General features: G+C 45.3%; 6 protein-coding genes across 6 annotated transcripts; all 6 read left to right on the top strand.

The window, feature by feature from the left end:
* Nucleotides 1-1791: 1791 nt before the first annotated feature.
* RhiXN_05906 (The BTB (BR-C, ttk and bab)/POZ (Pox virus and Zinc finger) domain) lies at nucleotides 1792-2225 on the top strand (the record flags this gene model as incomplete). The annotated part of the gene is made up of 3 exons (XM_043325722.1): nucleotides 1792-1916; nucleotides 1987-2176; nucleotides 2220-2225. 3 exons carry the CDS (start codon nucleotides 1792-1794, stop codon nucleotides 2223-2225), a joined length of 321 nt encoding a protein of 106 aa, XP_043181154.1.
* A 664-nt stretch (nucleotides 2226-2889) lies between these two features.
* RhiXN_05905 (The BTB (BR-C, ttk and bab)/POZ (Pox virus and Zinc finger) domain) lies at nucleotides 2890-3870 on the top strand (the record flags this gene model as incomplete). Its single annotated transcript, XM_043325721.1, has 4 exons — nucleotides 2890-2965; nucleotides 3022-3092; nucleotides 3148-3344; nucleotides 3417-3870. The coding sequence occupies 4 exons, from the start codon at nucleotides 2890-2892 to the stop codon at nucleotides 3868-3870; spliced, it is 798 nt and encodes a 265-aa protein (XP_043181153.1).
* A 1371-nt stretch (nucleotides 3871-5241) lies between these two features.
* On the top strand, nucleotides 5242-6296 carry RhiXN_05904 (The BTB (BR-C, ttk and bab)/POZ (Pox virus and Zinc finger) domain; the record flags this gene model as incomplete). The annotated part of the gene is made up of 4 exons (XM_043325720.1): nucleotides 5242-5326; nucleotides 5375-5466; nucleotides 5515-5702; nucleotides 5768-6296. The coding sequence occupies 4 exons, from the start codon at nucleotides 5242-5244 to the stop codon at nucleotides 6294-6296; spliced, it is 894 nt and encodes a 297-aa protein (XP_043181152.1).
* Nucleotides 6297-6984: 688 nt separating this feature from the next.
* Nucleotides 6985-9717, top strand: RhiXN_05903 (NmrA-like family domain-containing protein 1; the record flags this gene model as incomplete). Its single annotated transcript, XM_043325719.1, has 11 exons — nucleotides 6985-7039; nucleotides 7090-7172; nucleotides 7221-7408; nucleotides 7454-7819; nucleotides 8528-8672; nucleotides 8726-8875; nucleotides 8926-8991; nucleotides 9042-9169; nucleotides 9220-9312; nucleotides 9362-9482; nucleotides 9535-9717. 11 exons carry the CDS (start codon nucleotides 6985-6987, stop codon nucleotides 9715-9717), a joined length of 1578 nt encoding a protein of 525 aa, XP_043181151.1.
* Nucleotides 9718-10618: 901 nt separating this feature from the next.
* RhiXN_05902 (malate synthase) lies at nucleotides 10619-12827 on the top strand (the record flags this gene model as incomplete). The annotated part of the gene is made up of 11 exons (XM_043325718.1): nucleotides 10619-10655; nucleotides 10716-10727; nucleotides 10780-10862; nucleotides 10916-10991; nucleotides 11044-11199; nucleotides 11259-11400; nucleotides 11454-11624; nucleotides 11676-11972; nucleotides 12023-12150; nucleotides 12206-12540; nucleotides 12600-12827. The coding sequence occupies 11 exons, from the start codon at nucleotides 10619-10621 to the stop codon at nucleotides 12825-12827; spliced, it is 1665 nt and encodes a 554-aa protein (XP_043181150.1).
* A 2063-nt stretch (nucleotides 12828-14890) lies between these two features.
* On the top strand, nucleotides 14891-18552 carry RhiXN_05901 (ABC transporter; the record flags this gene model as incomplete). The annotated part of the gene is made up of 13 exons (XM_043325717.1): nucleotides 14891-15337; nucleotides 15409-15524; nucleotides 15590-15654; nucleotides 15721-15978; nucleotides 16033-16155; nucleotides 16211-16335; nucleotides 16404-16660; nucleotides 16724-16824; nucleotides 16894-17054; nucleotides 17110-17361; nucleotides 17424-17514; nucleotides 17572-17629; nucleotides 18225-18552. The coding sequence occupies 13 exons, from the start codon at nucleotides 14891-14893 to the stop codon at nucleotides 18550-18552; spliced, it is 2382 nt and encodes a 793-aa protein (XP_043181149.1).
* Between the last annotated feature and the right edge of the window lie 110 nt (nucleotides 18553-18662).

Genomic DNA, 18662 nt, shown 5'->3' with positions numbered 1-18662 from the left:
TGATTAACCAACCATGAAGCGAGTACCGGCTGACTCAGTGGCTAATGCATACTTAGTGGCTAAGTCAGGAGAGAAAATGGGTTGTGGTTGCGTCTTGTCTCGTTAATTAGTACATGAAAAATTGAAGATAACGAAAGCTAATTTTAAGGCTAACCGGTGAATAGAGAGATGGTCAGCTTCACATAATGCCCGCAATACTGTGTTTTCTATGCAACCTCTAGTTTTAATTACCCACTCACTCATGGTCAAAACCAGGGTGCAATAGACCGACCGAAGAGAGATTAACATAAGCACGACGGACGAGGCTCGGAGTAAGCCAGATCACCTAGCTCTTTCACCGTAGTCCAGAAAAAGTAGTACATCTGTAGAAAAATGATGGATAGCCTGTGCTATCTAAAGTCCAAGTCCGCCGCTGGATCCCGGAATGCCTTGGCGCTGACGAAGCAAGAAAGTTCGGGGCCGATAGCGTCCTGATGATATAGTACATTCGCAAGCAGCACCGATCATCCTGGCTTACTGTTCGGCAGAGCTACTGTGGTTCATACACCGGCTGGTCATGTACAGGCAGTAGCTCTGTTTGTCATGGATGTGGCAGCCGCAGTTCCGCCCATTTAAGTTATAACGGGCCTGGCAATGCGGGGGAGGCTAATGCTGTAATCTGGGAGAGAATTAGCAAATGGATGGAAGATGGTTGTATCTTGAAGGAATGATATAAAAGAGTGGGTGTATTTTTTATCGGAAGAGTTGCATGTATTCTTTTCTAGTCGCCTAAATCAATATGTTTCTGAGTCTCGGTATTCATCTAACTCAGCAAATTGTACTGACTGTGTTATGAGTTTGCTCGATACTCAGTTTTGGCGTTCTAATATCTCACGGAGTTGTAAATTGTCCCATCGGTACTCTGAAGAATTGATACAATATTTAGACAAGGAGCGAATAGTCCTCCGCATGCGAACCAACTCATGTCCCAGCCATGTCAGTAATCACGAATCTGTGGGCCAATACTATACTTTACAGTATTAAAGCCTCTTGAAGCTCAAGTATGCTGTTTTTTTTTATAACATATGTCAACGGCCTACTCCGTTTGGATCATCATGGCATTTCGTGCCTTTAAATCTTTTTGAATTCCATATATATGCAATAACAACCTGATTTGGCGAACACAGGAGCTCTTGTTTTCCGCTGCATATATCTAGGGATGGTGCACCTATATTGGCCTTGCCGTGTACCTACTCTACTAATGATGTCTCACATGAGACTGCTCTAGGGATCCATTTATAGCAAAAACGGTACGTGACTGAGACCCTTGTAACATTTGTACTGATACATAGGGCATCATGCGGTGCAAGCAATAGCAGAGCATACGTCACAATCTATGATGCAAGCACCTCAGTTTATAAGATAGCTAACCATTCATAAGACATCCTTACTGGCTCCCCTTCTTTCTCCTCTGGGTGCGTCCAAGAACTGAATGAAAAAAATGAGCACAGAGGCATCCAACAAAGCAACCAACAGCGTTTCTCTACATCCAGGTCAGTATCGGCTCTGTTTTTGTGTACCAATATTCACAGAAGTGATTAACTCGAATAAATCAATCAATGTCTCTGAAGATGGGTCCTCAAAAATGACCAAACGACACCCAGAGTTCTTTTTACTGATACTCTGGTTGCAATTCAGGTTAGGACACAGCAAAATTAATAGGTACACACCCATAACTCTCATCTGCAGATCGAAGACACATTATTCAATGTACACAAGCATCATCTTAATGAGTCCGAAGTTTTCCTAGACATGTTCAAAATGCCTAAAGCTGGAGGCAACAATCCTGAGGAGGGTTCTTCACCCGAGTATCCAATTAGGATAGAAGGGGTTTCGGCCTCTGATTTTGCTGCCCTACTCACGGTTTTATATGCCCGGTACGACTTTATGACCTTTGATAGACTTAAACAATCTAACTCGGCCTATCCATTGCTGAAACCTCTATAGACAGTTCTCTAATAATCAACTTGCACCCGAAGCATCTCTCATTATCCCAGCATTCCGGTTGGCGAACATGTGGAACTTCTCCGCACTGCGTGCATATCTATTGCCGTTGGCAGAGAAGAACTTGGGTGACGTCGATAAAATTGCATTCGCCGGGGAGTTTGGGATAAAGAACTGGCTGGCACCCGCTCACGTACATCTTGTCCAACGAGAGGAGCCACTGACCACCGCAGAAGCGATAAAACTTCCGATCGACAGCGTCCTATTGATATCGCGCATGAGAGAACGATATCAAGCTGGAAATTCTAAACAAGACTGGATATTTCAAGTCGGTGGATATTACTGTGACCACTGCAGTGGCTTTACCACCATAAAACCGTACCTTTGTAGTCCATGCGCTGGGTGTGGGACTACTAGTGCCGTGGCTCTGAAATGCCACTCGAGAAGTGCGTTGGCTCAAATGGCGTTACCATATACCGATAATGTTCTGGAACGGGAAGTGAAGAAATGGGTAGAAAAGGGGTGTAGTTTTGGTAGTTAAGGAGAAAGTGATCACTAATTACCCTTTCAAATAAATAAATTCCTAATATTTGCTATATACGTAGCTGTAGGGGGCTTTTAAGTATATACGCTATACTTCTGTACACTGGATTTTAATTGATTCGATTACCAGGCCTAGGTATGCACATCTGCATATATACAAAGATGTTTGAGAAATGGCGACTGGTTTGAACCTTGTTTTAATTTTGTATCTAAGAGTTATGACAAACATCCCTTTCCCATCATCGTCATTGGCTTACATATATTTTATGACGTCAATCTCAAGTGGCTAGGTTCATGTGATCAGGGTGGCGCTAACAAACTATACATGGCTATATATTACGGTGGGTCTGACGTTACGTCTCTATGTGCACCCTTGAACCCGCCATCTCTCCAAAAATATATACAACAATGACCGGTGAAGCCGAGCAAGAAATTACTGGTATGTCCCATGATTGCTACCCCAAGGTAAAGGTTGATCGGTGGTGCTGGCTAAAGGGACGACAAACCAGGAGACTATTATCAAGCACCCAAAGTTTTTCTTCGACAATACGCTTATTGTGATACAGGTTTGTCATTCTCAATACCTTGGGTACAAAGCGCTCACTTTGTGTGTGCTACCAGATTGAAAACGTTCAATTCAATGTGCACAAATATCAACTGCTCAAATCGGAGACTTTTGCGGATATGTTCAAAATAGCGGAAGAATCGGGGGGAGATTCAGAAGATCCAGCAGAAGGTTCGTCCTCGGAGAAGCCAATTAAAATGGAGGGTGTGTCCGTCGCAGACTTCGAAAGCCTACTCACAGTCTTGTATGCCAAGTAAGCCCACTTACGATAATTCTTATTGGTTTGCAAACACTCATAGGAAAGTGATCGAATTGTGTTTCCTAGTTACTTTTCGACCCACCAACCAGAACCTACGGCATCATTGATTATTCCGGCTTTCCGATTGGCCAACATGTGGAACTTCAAGGAGCTTCGAGATTACTTGATGCCACTTGCCGAGCAAGTACTCAATGACGCTTCTAAAATTGCTTTTGCTCGGGAATTTCACGTCCAGCAATGGATAGTACCTGCCTTTGTTAGGCTGTGTCATCGGGAAGAGCCTCTCGATACTGACGAGGCCAAGATGATCGGGCTTGAGGGTGTTCTTCTGATTTCTCGGATTCGTGAGGGGAGATATACCAAGAATCCACGGCCTTCATGTCACACCGATACAACGGCTCAGATTTATTGTAGCTCGTGTGAAGCTAACTACGGCATGGGCGATCTTTTCATGTCCGAAGAAGAGAGTGAGGAAGAGATCAATAAATGGGTTGAGAATGGGTACCAGTTTGTCAATTAGGGACGTAATAATCAAATTGAAAACCTTTGTTGTAATATGTGACCTATTACCAGTTTACACGTAACAGAAGATAGAGAATAGAAAACAGAAAACATGGACGTTTTGCGACGAAGCCTGCGGGGACGCAAAACAGCGACTTAGCCGGAGCATGTAGCGAGTCACGTGGCTACCGCTTCATGCCGTGCCGACTTGCGTCCGACCTCCACTGTCTGGTCTGGTACACACCGAGTGCCGCAGCACAGATTTGCGTGTCGTTTTTATCCCAAAAACCATCCCTTAAGGTCAAGAGAGCTGGTTTGGGCCGCCCACCCACGAGCCGGGCTCGCGGTCGGGCGCCTCCGGTCCACCCTCGCTGCTTCACAGCCGCGGGGTTCCCCGAACTTTACCGGTCTGGGTCTTGTGGCCAACGCGGACGAGCGGGCAGAGGATAAGTTTAAGGTCAATCGGTGAACGGAGAGATGCTTTGGCGTCCCATAGCGCCCGTAATACTCTGTTTTTTGATGCAATCTCTGGCTTTAGTTACCCACTCACTCATGGTCAGAGCTAAGGCCCGATAAACGGGCCGAAGAGATATAAACATAAACACGATGGACGAGGCTCAGAGTGTGCCAGAGTACCTGGCTCTTTCACCGCAGCCCAGAAAATATGGTATGTATGTAAGAAACGATGGATAGCCTATGCTATCTAAAGTCCAAGTCCGCCGCTGGATCCCGGGTTGGCGCAAGTTGATGGTGCTGTGCAGGCCAGTTAAAATCTCATGGCCACTCCGATTGCAGAGCGACTAGGAAATGGTGAATTTTAATAATACTAACAAGTGTGAAGAGAAACAGTGGTAGAAAAGTTTTGAAAAATGGTATATAGTAACCGGAAAGTATGATTGAACACAGGGTTATGTAGCACCATCGTCAATGAGTCACAATTTCACATGGCTATGTGTTTATGTACATGTATTTGGCTGAGTTGAGGCTTCCAACCCCAGCAAGCTCTATGCTACGTCGCTTATAATGTAATTGATTCTTGTTATACATTTATTGATTTTCTCTGTGCATAGCCGACGGGGGGAATAGGATACTAAGCAAACGGGTTCTCCCCCCCTACCGACAGTTAGGTGGTGATGATAGACATGACTTCATCTCTTTACCCTAATTGTATTCGGTCTGCGCTGTTCTCAGTACCATAATTGGATGACACTAGGACATCACGGTGAATAGATCCGCGACATCAAGAGATAATTGTATAATCAATCTAGTGGCCAGGCCGCCCACATACACCCTTGACCGTGCCATCACACTGTAAGGGTTATCATAAATCGGCTCACATAATCTTTTCCCTGGGCTCAAATTATTTGTGCATACTCCCAGGCATAATAAAATGGCCAAGAAAAAGGCGGTGGCGCGAAACGGTCACACTGGTCCCAGAATGTTTATCGATAGGGAGTTAGATGCCAAACCTAATGGTGGCTATCCATCTTGCTTGCTATAAATTACTGCTGACTATAACAAAGATGAGCCGAATACAACCTCCGATACCGAAGCTTCAGAATCTTTAATACGCCACCCTGAGTTTTTCTTTGACAATACTCTAGTTGCCATCCAGGTCAGATCGGAGCCATCTTAGTATTTCAATCAGCTTATTTATACATAGGTCGAAAAAACTCTCTCCAACGTACACAAATATCAACTATCCAAGTCTAAAGTCTTCTCGGATAGGTTCAAGAGATCCAAGGCCGATGATGGTGAACCTGAAGAAGGTTCATCTCCCGAGCATCCTATTAAATTAGGGGATATATCTGCATCTGACTTTGCTTCACTTATGAGGGTTTTATATGCAAGGTATGGCATATGTCTACAACGCAAATACCAAGCTCCACTCAAGTACCTGGTACTGTTTTTGACAGCTATTTCTCGAGCAACCAGCCTGCCCTAGAGGCCAACCTCATTATTCCTGCCTTTCGGCTGGCACACATATTTGATTTCTCAGATCTTTACGCATTTCTTTTACCGCTAGCAGAGGAGAATTTAGATGACGCGAACAAAATCGTGTTTGCCAGGGAGCTTGAGATCACAAAATGGCTGGTACCTTCCCATGTGCGCCTTTGTAAACGGGAGAAGCCTCTTACTACCCAAGAAGCTAAAAAGATTGGGGTAGAGAGTGTCCTTCTTATCTCGCGGATGCGTGAGCAACATCGGTGCCAGTCCCCCAGGCTGTCACTCACTATTGGCAAATACTATTGCGACAACTGTGCGGGTGTAACCTATGAACCAGTTGGTGGCTACAAGTGTTGGGGGTGTGCGACACATACTAATGCCGGTTTACTCTGCAATGGGACCGGTCATACACGCGTCCCAGTGGTAGATGATGATGCGATTGAGGCAGGAGTCAAGAAATGGGTGAAAGATGGTTGTACTATAAAAGACTTGGATTGATAACAGCCAAAATTTCTATGTTGAATCATATATAATTTCATAGTATTCTACTACGGAGATGTTTGATGCATGATTAATGGCTAAGTTAGGAGAACGTGGTAGCTTGTGATTACCTCCTCTTTTCTTACTAGTTAGCACGCATCAGGATCACGGAAAAATTAATTTTAAGATCAACCAGCAAAAGGAGCGTATAAACAAGCAGATATTTATAATTTAGCTGAGTCTCGTGCTTGAAACCAAACTAGCGCCTTGCTCTTTCGAATTCTTTCCATACAACGCGGTGCGAGCCCAGCTTGCTCGCCATAGACTTATCGTGCCTTCGCTTTTATGCGAGTCCCACCGCTACACACACCACTTGGTTTGATCAACCACTCTAGTTCGATCGGTGGCATTCCGGTTAGGCATACCGACTTTCCTATCCCTATCCTTCCGTCCCTGGTTGTTTCTCTGCAAAATCCATCCGGAGTCGTGGACCCGAAATGCTCGAGAAGCGTAAACGAGGTTACCATGAGTGTATTGTTTAAGCTTCTCGAGCATTTCGCGCTCACGAACTCTGGCGGATTTTGTGAAGTTGCGCCGCTGCATCGAAGTTGAGGATAAACGCTAATCAATCTAGTGGCTTTGAGATCGGTGCGTGGCTATCAACTAGACTTTCACCTCTCACGTTTCCCCCTCAGCCATATTGTTAATGAGCAACAATATTATCACACCTGTCGATGGGTCTAGTGGGAGTGTAACTGACAGTAAGTTGTCCTACTTTTATGCTCCTTACTAGCTGATCTCAATTAGTAAGGCAAAGCACCAATCCCCAAGTCCAAACCAGCTGTAAAACAACACTCTGAGTTCTTCTTTGATAACACCCTTGTGGCGATTCAGGTGGGCATTAGTCTAATCTCGTATATGATTCCTGATCTTGTGGCTTAGGTGGAAGACACCCTTTTCAATGTCCACAAGTATCAGCTACTCAAATCCGAAACCTTCTCCGACATGTTCAAGGCCCCTAAAGCTGAAGATGGTGGACCAGAAGAGGGATCTTCGCCCGAGTGCCCCATAATTATGGACGGTGTGAATGCATCGGATTTTGTTGCGCTTCTCAAGGTCCTCTACGCCAGGTAAGGTCGCCCTCATATCACAACACTTAGCAGTTAATCGACTAGAAATCCCATCATATTCCCCAGCCATTTCTCAACCCATCAGCCAGAGCCCGAAGCATCGCTCATAATTCCTGCATTTCGCTTGGCTAATATGTGGAACTTTGCTGATCTTCGTACCTTTCTATTGCCCCTCGCCGAAAAGCACCTGTCCGACATCGACAAGATTTTATTTGCTAGAGAATTCGATATAAAAGATTGGCTGGCGCCTGCACACATACGACTTTGTGAGCGCCAGGAGAAGCTGACCACCGAGGAAGCAAGGAAGCTTGGTGTCGACAGTATCTTATTAGTTGCAAGGTTAGGGGCGCAAGGTTCTACGAAGTCTGTATTGAACCCAGGGTACTATTGCTCAGGTTGCAGTGATTTTACGTATGTTGGGGCTAATTACAACTGTAAGGGATGTGCACGTTCTTGCAACTTGTATTATAATGGCGCTGGAAGCCTCATGGTAAGAAGTGTGGCAACCTCTTCTCTTGAAACAGAAGTAAAGGAATGGGTTCAGAATGGCTGTATTTTTAATGATTGATTAGTGTACCTTCAATTGTATATTTGCAGTATTTTAATTGTAACATACTGCTACTTTAGATGCTAGCTATGCGAAACGACTCGGCGAAAGAACATAATTCATGTGCTCGAAGCTTAAGAATAAAACAACAACAACAAAATAAACATGAATAGGTACTGACTCGGATCAAGGGCTGTGGCACCTATTCACAGCGATCAAGAGAAGTTTCTGTGACTAAGCAGGTATTCCACCAGCTGCACTTCATACTCTTGATTACGTTGATCTCTAGCGTTTGTCCTCTGACCCCAGTCAAGTAAGCCACTTAGTACTAAAGAGGAATCAACCAACGGACAACTCCCCCTTTCAATACTTAAGGTCGGCGAAAGAGAGCTATGGCCGTGTGAAGAGTCGGCGTCGAACGGGTATCGGACGCATACGCCCGTGTCGCTCGGTCATGATCGGTCAATAATACCCAGTTGGTGAGTATTCGAACCGGCGACTCTATCGGATCGGATGTAGCACTATACCTATAAAACGTCAGTTGGGTGTGACGTTGAGGGCAACGCTCACAGAGTTTTCTACCTCGCACTTCTCCAAATGTCCGCCGTCAAAGTCATCGCTGTTGCTGGAGCAACCGGTTACGTTGGAAGGCCAGTTGTCGACGAGTTGCTTAAAGCTGGAACTTTCCAAGTCCGCGTACTCACTAGAAAGTCGGGGGTTAGTATTGAATATTTGAATTAGCGATGCATTTAATGACATCTTGTTCGTAGGTTGATGGATCAGTAGTCCAAGATTTCAAGGCTCGCGGAGCTTCTGTGCATGGTGTTTCATATGAGGATGAAGAGGAGCTAAAGGATGTCCTGAAGGGTGTCGATGTTGTCCTTTCTACCCTCAATGCTGGGGGGATCACGGGTGCTCAGGTTGGTAGATCGACTTGCACGTAGCAATATTTACTTACCAGCTCGAATAGCCCAATTTGCTTCGCGCATCTAAAAAAGCAGGAGTAAAACTTTTCATGCCTAGTGAATTCGGGGATGTGAGTAATTAGCATCAAGCTCTCCCTGTGCTCTGCTGACGTAAACCTAGCCATTCGAAGGAGAGGAAGAAGCAGAGATATTCCGTGCAAAGCGTGATTTGCACAAACTAGCGAAGGAACTCGAGGTTCCGATTACAGTGATTCTGACAGGCTTGTTCCCTGATTACTGCTTGGTCCCGTGAGTCCGCTTTCGTTTGTGCGCCAGGTGGGTACTAATTGGCGATTTAGAGTAATGGGATGGAACTTCGAGGCAAAGGCTGTTGACATTTGGGGGACCGGAGACGAAAAGATTACATGGACAACAATGCCCGATATCGCACGGTATGTCCTGTTTTCAATAAAAGAGTTTAGTGACTAATGTCTGGTCTAGATATGTAGCGTACGTGCTGGGCCACACCCCTCTTACCGGGCTTCAGGATCAAGTTTTGGGGATCCAAGGCGACCTCAAAACAGCCAATGAAGTTGTTGCTCTTTGGGAGGACAAACACAAGGTCCGTATCCGTTTGCGCCGCTAGAGCGTCCACTAAAGCCGGTGAATCACAGACCAAGTTACAAGTTACGTATCATCCGATCCAGGAGCTGCATGACCGCATCGCCGCAAACCCAGGAGACGTATTAGGAGCTGTGATGAGGGAAACTGCTTCGGGAAGAAGCCGAGTGCCCGAGCCCCTCTCCAATGATCTCTATCCGGGCTGGAACCCTAAGCCTATTGTAGATGTCCTATAAATCAAAGGGGAGAATTGTATGATAACCTCCGTATGCTTTCTGGGTCCATAAATGAAGTATGAATTGCGGTTATTAATAAAGATGCTCGGCCGAATGTAACCAAAATAAACAGAGTCTCTGATGAATGGTAGCCGCTGCACAAATCCAGACCAAAGATATAAAAATTCCTCAAGGTACCAGTAAAGATCGCAAGTTTCGCAAATACAAACCGTGCCAGCCGGTTCAAATGTTCTGGTGCGGCAGTGCCGTCTCCTCACGCACTTTGAGCGCGACGTAATTGGTCAGTGGAAAGCAGATAAATCGAAATGGTCCCTGGCAAGTAATTCAACGGCCAAGTCCCAGAAACTCCCAAAGACACCTATCGTTGGAACCCAAACGAAGATGAATGGGGATTACAGGCAGATCGATGGACTATATGGAATCAAAGAGAGCACATTCTCAGACCAGGGTCAAACATGTAGCGCTCTCTTGTGCTTTCAGGACAGTCGACAGGATGAAAGCTGGGCGTGCGAGTTTTGCTGTGTGTGAAGTCAAGTGGAACCTGTCCAAGACACTTGGGTTCGAAACGAGAGAAAAAGTCACAGGGATGCACTCACACGTCATCCGTGGGTAAAACATAAAGCTAAGGTTACCATCGGTCAAGCGGAGCAACACATGCGCGTAATAGAGTGTGTGGAGGGCTGGCGGGCGCAAAGCGGATTACTCCTTATGGTCGCTTACAAAATGCCGAGGTGCCCCTTATAGGCATGCCAGGAATAGGGCACGTGCAAGATACCGGGCGTAGACGGAAATAACTGCTTCTCATGTGAATTCGCTCGCGGCTACAAATACCTTCATCCCGCCTCCTTGTGTGAGTAGTCTCGAAACATCTCCCATTCGGATACATACATCCTCTCCAATCATGTCGTCTACCTCTGTTGCTGGAGTTCAAATCCTTGGTATGTCCTACCCATTTTTTTTCTTTTTTTGGGACAACTATTGACCCAAGATTGTAATAGGCAAGGTTCAAGGTGTGCATCTTTGAGTCTCACACGCATGTTCTGCTCTAACAATGCGATACAGGAGCCCAATACGAAATCCTCACTGAGCCCGCTTTGAAGTTCATTTCTGCCCTTCACCGTACTTTTGAGAGCACCCGCCAAGAGGTAACAATGTCGTTCTAAACCCACTCCACTTGCATTAAACCATACTCTTGTAGCTTCTTGCCGCTCGCCAAGCCACTCAACGACTGCTTGACGCTGGTCAAGCTGACAAAATTTGGACCTTCCCGCCTGGTAAGTCATACCAACTTGATTCCTAAACCCACGTACTTACTTTCCGTTTCAGAAACTGCTGCAATCCGGGAGGACCCAACATGGATTTGCGCACCTCCCGCCCCAGGTTTGGAGGATCGTCGGGTCGAAATTACCGGCCCTACCGATCGCAAAATGGTCATCAACGCGCTCAACTCTGGCGCGAAGACTTTCATGGCTGACTTTGAGGGTGAGAGCTGGAGTCGCTTATCTTATCCCTCGGCTGTCCTATTAACCAAACTTATTCAGATTCGTCTTCCCCTACATTCCAAAACATGCTCAACGGCCAAGTCAACCTTCGAGATGCTATTCGTCGTCAGATTGATTCAAATATCGGTGGCAAGGAATACAAACTCAAGCCCGCAGGCCAAACTGCTGTACTGATTGTTCGGTACGCTAAATATAAGTGTGTCGCTGGGCTTTAATATGCTAACTTATTCGTAGTCCTCGTGGCTGGCATCTCGATGAACCTCGCATCCTAGTTGACGGACGCCCGGTATCAGGTGGTATCTTTGACTTCGGCCTCTTCATTTTCCATAACGGGCATGAGCTTGTTAAGCGTGGCCACGGCCCGTACTTCTATCTTCCTAAGATGGAACATTATAAGGAAGCTAGGTATGTGTCGATCTTCCTTCTATTTTCATACAAGAACTCATCGCATTTTAGGCTCTGGAATGACATCATCAACTTCTCTCAAGATTACATTCGCATGCCTCGCGGCACCGTTCGTGCTACGGTCCTCATAGAAACTCTTCCGGCTGCCTTCCAGATGGATGAAATCCTCTTTGAACTCCGCCAGCACTCTTCTGGTCTCAACTGTGGTCGTTGGGATTACATCTTTTCGTTCATCAAGAAGAGGCGCGCTCAGGCAGAGAGTACCATTCTTCCCGACCGCAGCAGCGTGACTATGGAGACTCCATTCATGGATGCATATGTTCGTCTTTTGATTCGCACTTGCCACAGGTATGTTCTCTTCTTCAATCTTAATTGAGGCTCAACTTACAGTCTTCTAGGCGCAAGGTTGCTGCTATGGGTGGCATGTCTGCACAGATCCCCATCAAGGGTGATGAGAAAGCAAACGAAGTCGCCATGGCCAAGGTTCGTGCTGATAAGCTTCGTGAGGTGAAGGCTGGCCATGATGGTAGGATACCTCAGATTATATGCGTTTTTGCATTGTTAAACTTGCCCAATTCTAGGCACCTGGATCGCTCACCCGCTCATCTGCAAGATTGCTACGGACATCTTTGACGAACACATGCCCGGCCCTAACCAATACCATGTCCACGCAGCTCCTTCGACCATCGCCCCCGAAGCTCCGGTTCTTCCTTCGGATCTGCTCAATCACCAGGTTGCAGGTGGGAAGATTACTGCAGCAGGTGTCAAGGCAAACGTCGAGGCTGCACTCGCTTACTGCGCTGCATGGGTATCTGGGAACGGATGTGTACCCATCAACTACCTGATGGAGGATGCTGCGACTGCAGAAATCGCTCGTTTGCAATTGTGGCAGTGGGTCAAGGGAGGCGCCAAGCTCGTAAGTTTCAAACCGTATTCCTTGCTTGGAATGAATCCTAACTATATGCTATCCCGCAGGACACTACCGATGTCATTACTGGCTCTTACATCGACAAGGTGATCTCCGAGGTCGCTCCTTCTGTCACTAAAATTGTCTCTGGAATCAACAAGCAGCACGTCGAAATTGCTGCTTCCTACTTGAGCGGCCAAGTCAAGCGCGAGTGGGCCAGTGATTTCTTGACCAGCGATCTGATGCCCTACCTCGAGGCTCAGGATGGAGGAAAATGGGTTCGCGCGGCTCTCTGAGTTTGATTTCATTCGCATAGGATTGGATGTAATTTGTATTTATAAGGACACGTGAAGTAAATCTAGGCGATTGATCTCTAATAGCTTTTGCTCATAAGAAAATTATTTTCTGGCTCCTTACGCCTGTCTCCGATTCTCCTTCACTCTACCAGCGAACGTGTACTCGTGGCAATTATTGGTTTGCTGGCAAGCAAAAAGGATATTTGGCATTCTTGGCGAGTTGGTAGTATAAAGCGAGAAGCACGGGAGAACTTCGCTATGCGTTGACCGCCATTTATGATATAGCGAAATACGGCTGTGACTTTAATCTGGAGTATATAAGCATTATTATAATATCGGTTTATTTATAAAGGTTGCTTGAACGTGCAACAGAACCGACCAGCTGGTAGTTTCGAGCGCAGGTATTGCTGGAGCTGCTGTGCTCTGATATACACTGATGTTGTTGCACAAACTTACTAAGTATTTCATAGTTTGGTGGCTTCGAAACCTGAGACCAAGGCGAAGCCCTGGGTCTGACCTCAACCGTATGTATTAAATCCATTTTGGACTTATCGAGGTATATCAAATCAATTTAAGACCTATTTTGATAAAGGTGCCTAACATATATGCCGCAGTTCTAGTTTGTGAATACTGACTATTATTAGGCTATTAATTGCTCTTATTCTCACTAGAAAATGCACGTCGCCATGCACTGCACCTTGCTCGTAATGTCTTTGAGACTGACTCATTTCCAGGATTTTGATTGAAATATACAGAATTATACACATTCAATTTATACGTATCGAATGGCTCCATTTTCAACTTCAACTTCAATAAGATAACTTTTTTTTAGGGTGGTGATAGTCGGGTCTAGGAACCGTCAAAATATTAGATTTAAAACTCCATTGCGACGCTCCCAAGTTACTTACACTGAGTTACGGGTATGCTTTCTAAGATAACTTGGAAAGTCTAGGAAAATTTACGACCAGGTACTTGCGCGAGTGCGTACTTGTCCAACTATACCAAACGGTAGTATCAGAAATACCAGGTCTAGATTTGGGGATCATTCCAATAGCTCCCATGAGCCATAACCACGACATCTATTACAAGGACTGTAAGCCTTCGCGCGTCACTTGAAGGCAGCTTCATATTACTGCAGTGTATTCATTCACGGGCATCAAGCTCACTGACAAATAACCAAGAAGGGGATTGTTAATATCGCTTGTCCCCCACGTGGGAAACTCACCCCCTTTAACGTGTATGCTGCACTCTCCCGCAGCTTTGGAAGGGAAAATATTCAACTACTTTGTGACTTCAAGGATGAGCTGCTCAAGTAGCCGCCTAGTAGCAAGCTTGAAGCTAGATACAGACAATTTCTGGGGTTGACCAACGCCATTAAGAGCAAATGGACATGCAGAATTCTAGTTTGGGATACGACACCCTCTATAGACGAGGATGTGCTGTCTATATGATGTATATGTGTTCAAATACTTCATCTATTGTTTCAGTTTTGGGTGCCGACCTTCATAGGCTCAGTTATCCTAAGTGACTTAAAGTAAAGGTGCACTCGTTAGTATGAGAGTTATATACCAGTTGGAGGCCCATATATGAAAAGTCATGTATCTGTGTGAGAAGACTCAATAGTGTCGATTCGAGTGACTTCACAGCCAATAGGGCCGGACCCAGATGTTTCGGCTTCAATAATGTGTCGAGCAAGGTGACCGCACATAAGCAATGACGTTAGTAGGCAAAACGAGATCCATCCATCAACTTAATTCTATGGGCGCTCACCCCGCAGAGCAATTGTAATTCCGGGGTTATAGGGAACTACATTTATGGTAGGACATGTCTATTTTTAGAAATTATACTAGTCATCGGGGGAGGTGGCAGTACACAGGGTAGGGTCGGCTACTTCCTCACTAGTCATAATCATACAGATGATCTATAGACGCTCGGCGAGGCGAGTCAATCATAGGATAAACATATATACGGCCTGATACAATGTTAATGGTCAAGGGCACGTGTCTGATCACGAGGCATATGTATTTATACATCAGCAGTGAGCCCAAACGATCCTCACATACATGGTTAACTCGGCGTCACTACCTGAAGATCCCACTGGTGTTCCTACACCCATACTCAGCGAAAAGCACCAAGACTCCAACGATGGTATTCAATCTACTATTTCAAATCAAGAATCGAATGTTAGACCTAAGTCTGGGGGGGAGACGAATGATACAAGCCAAGGAGCCACAACTTCAAAACCACTATTCCGTGAAGAAAAACGGGGAATTTGGACATTGTATTATCCTTTAATCCCCAAGAAATGGGCGAATCCTTTCCCATTTATAAGGCTAGCTCATGGATGGGACAAGCCTAGGGCTCAAGGGGCTCTTCGCGACTTGTGGCGATTTATCAGCGAAGTATTTGCACTCGGTCCGCTTGCTTTGACCATGCATCTCTCCCTATGGACAGTTTCCAGTGTCCTCCCATCCCTGAAGCTCAAGAGTGACTCGAATCTATTGGAACTGGTGATTTAGACTCATATTACTCATAGCGCAGAGTTATGGCCTGACGCCGTTGGTTGCATATTCGCATCTAGACTGAACGAGCGCTCACTGGTCGCGTCGAGCGTGCCGCAGCAACTGAAGAGTTTAGATACAGGCTTATCATATACGCTACACTCTGGGTAATCGATCTCTTTGTAACGAAGCTCAAGTGAGCAGTTCATTGATTATTAACTGTAGTGTGGAATCAAAAAACTGACGGTTACTTAAAATCAGAGTACGTAGTGGATCAAATGTTCAGAAGATGGTCGAGTCGCATTTCGAGAACCGAATATTTGCAGGTATATACAGATTAAAATGATTCGTTTCCTACTTAAAATAATTCCAATTTAATATGATTGTTTCAGTTCAAAGCCGCTTGGAACTCAGGACTTCTGAAGACCCAGCATTTGAGTCTAAAATTGACCGTGCTGCCGAATATCCCTGGGAAGCCTGGTCGTCCCTCTCAACTATTATGGAATTGGCATCTACCATCAGTGAAGTAATCGCAACAGTTGCCGTTTTAAAGGGGGAGCTTATATCGGCCGATGGTGTGAATGTTTTCGGAGTCTGGGCACTCTGTTTCCCCCTCTTGACTGAATTCAACGAATACAGGGGAGGGAAGGGTGCGTTCCAGTTTTAAATCTATAACCTGACAGCTTGCCGAATACCTTTTCTAGTATTTTACGCAAAGATTACCAACTCAAACTGGTTTAAAAAAGAGGCATTTTCACAAATTGGAACATGGAAACATTACAAGCAGGAGATCCTTAGCTTCGGTTTGGTGGACTACATCAACTCCAGTATGCCCTTGCGTCTACATTCTCATCTATTTTCTCGTCTAACTTTATATCCGAGAATACACACAGGCTGTTTCGGGTCTCGGGGATCTAAAGACAGAAAACCCTCTGTACTCTTGGTCATCGGATGGAGGTTGGTTTGGTTTAGGGGACTTTGACCGACTACTGGATGCCCTTCCTTTGGTGAGCCTATTCTCCCAGCCAACTTATACATCTTCAGACTCATTCACTACCTAATCATTTAACTGAAGGTACTGTGCGCTTGGAACGCTGTCTACGGGTCCGCGAGGTCGAGCTTAGCCGCTATGATTCGGACACAACAGACCAGCAGTGCGGCATGCGGTGTGATATGGAGTTTGATTCGTCGAGGCGAAGAATTGTTCAAATTATTCGGTAATATAACAGCGCTGTACGAGGTTCTCGAAATGAAGCCTGGGATTGAGGATGGGGATATTAATTATCCAGATGAGGAACATGCACACAATACAGGCATGGCTATCGAGTTCAAGTGGGTCATTTATTAATAAACATATTGAATCCCCCTAGTGTATTCTAACCATAATTCTTTCAGAAATGTCAGCTTTGGATACCCGTTTACATCTGAAAAGATCCTTAATGATCTGTCGTTCAAGATTGAGCCAGGTCAACTCTGTGTAATTGTGGGGGAAAACGGTACGCGTCCTGAACTATACATATACCAAAACTAACAAAAACATACATCTATCACGTTATGTATAACAGGATGCGGGAAGAGCACTACAATCAATTTACTAAACCGATTGTATGATTGTGACTCGGGCGAGATTTATATAGATGGCCGTCCAATACGTGATTACAAAGTTTCAACTCTTCGAGCAGCAGAAAACATTATGTATCAAAACTATTGCTATTTCCCATTAACTGTGAGCCACGCTTTCCCTCACCAGTAATACCTATGGACTGAGCTCACAAAAACAGATAAAAGAGAACATTCTTATGGGGCGCCCGGACTCCGAAGATCCAGATACTGAGATTGAGAACGCGGCGAAGCTTGGAGGCGCATACGATTTTATTCAGAAGTTTCCACTCCGTTTTGAGACTAATCTGGGCTCAGTTCATTCTGGATATGCTTCGACGGCATGCGGAAAGGACGAGAAAGAAATGTTCAAATCTATGGAGGAAACTGAGAAGTCTGTCCAATTGAGTGGAGGACAATGGCAACGTCTGGCAGTAAGTCAAGCCAGAGTTGCTATACTACGCCAATGGTAAACAATCACCTCTCTTATTACCAGATCACGAGAAGCTTCATGAGAAACTCTCAACAAACCAAACTTTTATGCTACGATGAACCCAGTGCGAGCCTCGATCCCAAAGCCGAAGCAGGTATGTTTTATGCCCTTTACCAGGTATTAAGACTGTAATCTACTTTGGGTTTTGTAGGAACTTTTGAACAACTACGAAATCTTCGAGGGGAAAAAACCATTATATTTGTTACTCAGTAAGTTTGGCCGGTGGTTCATCTCGACTAAATGCTCAGTTCACTTCCACTCTATCAGTCGTTTTGGACATTTAACGAAACATGCGGATCTAAGTATATATCCACATCGCCACACCTTTGTTTTACTTTTCTGATTTTCTCAATCACAGTCTTATATATAAGTGAAGGTAAAGTACTCGAAAGGGGCACACACAAGTCATTACTCGCTCAGGGAGGAGAGTATGCTAAGATGTATAATTTACAATCCCAAGCTTTCGAGGCTGTGAGTATAGGCTCAAACCGTTTAATCGCTGATGTCTTATCTTTGGTCAGTAGGAGGAGTCGTGATAGAATTTATACATTACGGTAGATATCAACTGGATAGAATTATATGCAATCGTGAAGTATCTTTCTTTGTTACCTGTACAGTGAATAATGAAATGAGCCATAAGGAAAGTTCAGACCAGAGGTTAGGCACGTTTGCATCATCGTTTTCATAATTTGTATGTATCATCGGGGTTTTTATAGTAGAATTTGTTTCCCTTTCATATGTATATTTATATAAATTTTATATCCTCAGATTGATACCTGCCAACCATCATAATCACGGCGACAGGCGAGCCCCAGCGTGCGGAGGACTACATCCGATACTTGACCGAAGAGCGGAGGTCCCTAGTTACGTGAGCCACCTACGCGACTCCGCGAATAATGCACCGAGCACGACGTTCGTGTGTGACTTCGCATTTCAGGACCTGTCCGCCATCCCTGTCGAAGACACAAGTCGCCACTCATGGTTGTCTGCCACCCCAATCCTTCGATCCGGACAGTCGCAGTCTTGGTGGCCCGGCCGACACCTCCGGGCCGCCTTTAGCGCCCCCAGGCTCTCCCACTCGTACCGCGTCGAGAACCATGATGCACTTGTGGCCATGACCGTTGACATGTAGACAATCGTATTCAGATATATACATACATTAGCATATGCCAAGACTAGGCCGAAGATAGGTTAAGTTGCTACTCTGCTTACTAATTTACAGCAGGGGCACGTGTAATCTGG

This window comes from Rhizoctonia solani, chromosome 6, assembly GCF_016906535.1.
Source record: "Rhizoctonia solani chromosome 6, complete sequence".
NCBI classification, from domain to species: Eukaryota; Fungi; Basidiomycota; class Agaricomycetes; order Cantharellales; family Ceratobasidiaceae; genus Rhizoctonia; species Rhizoctonia solani.
Note: the sequence above shows the minus strand (reverse complement) of the source record. Positions and strands in the feature narration are given on the sequence as shown.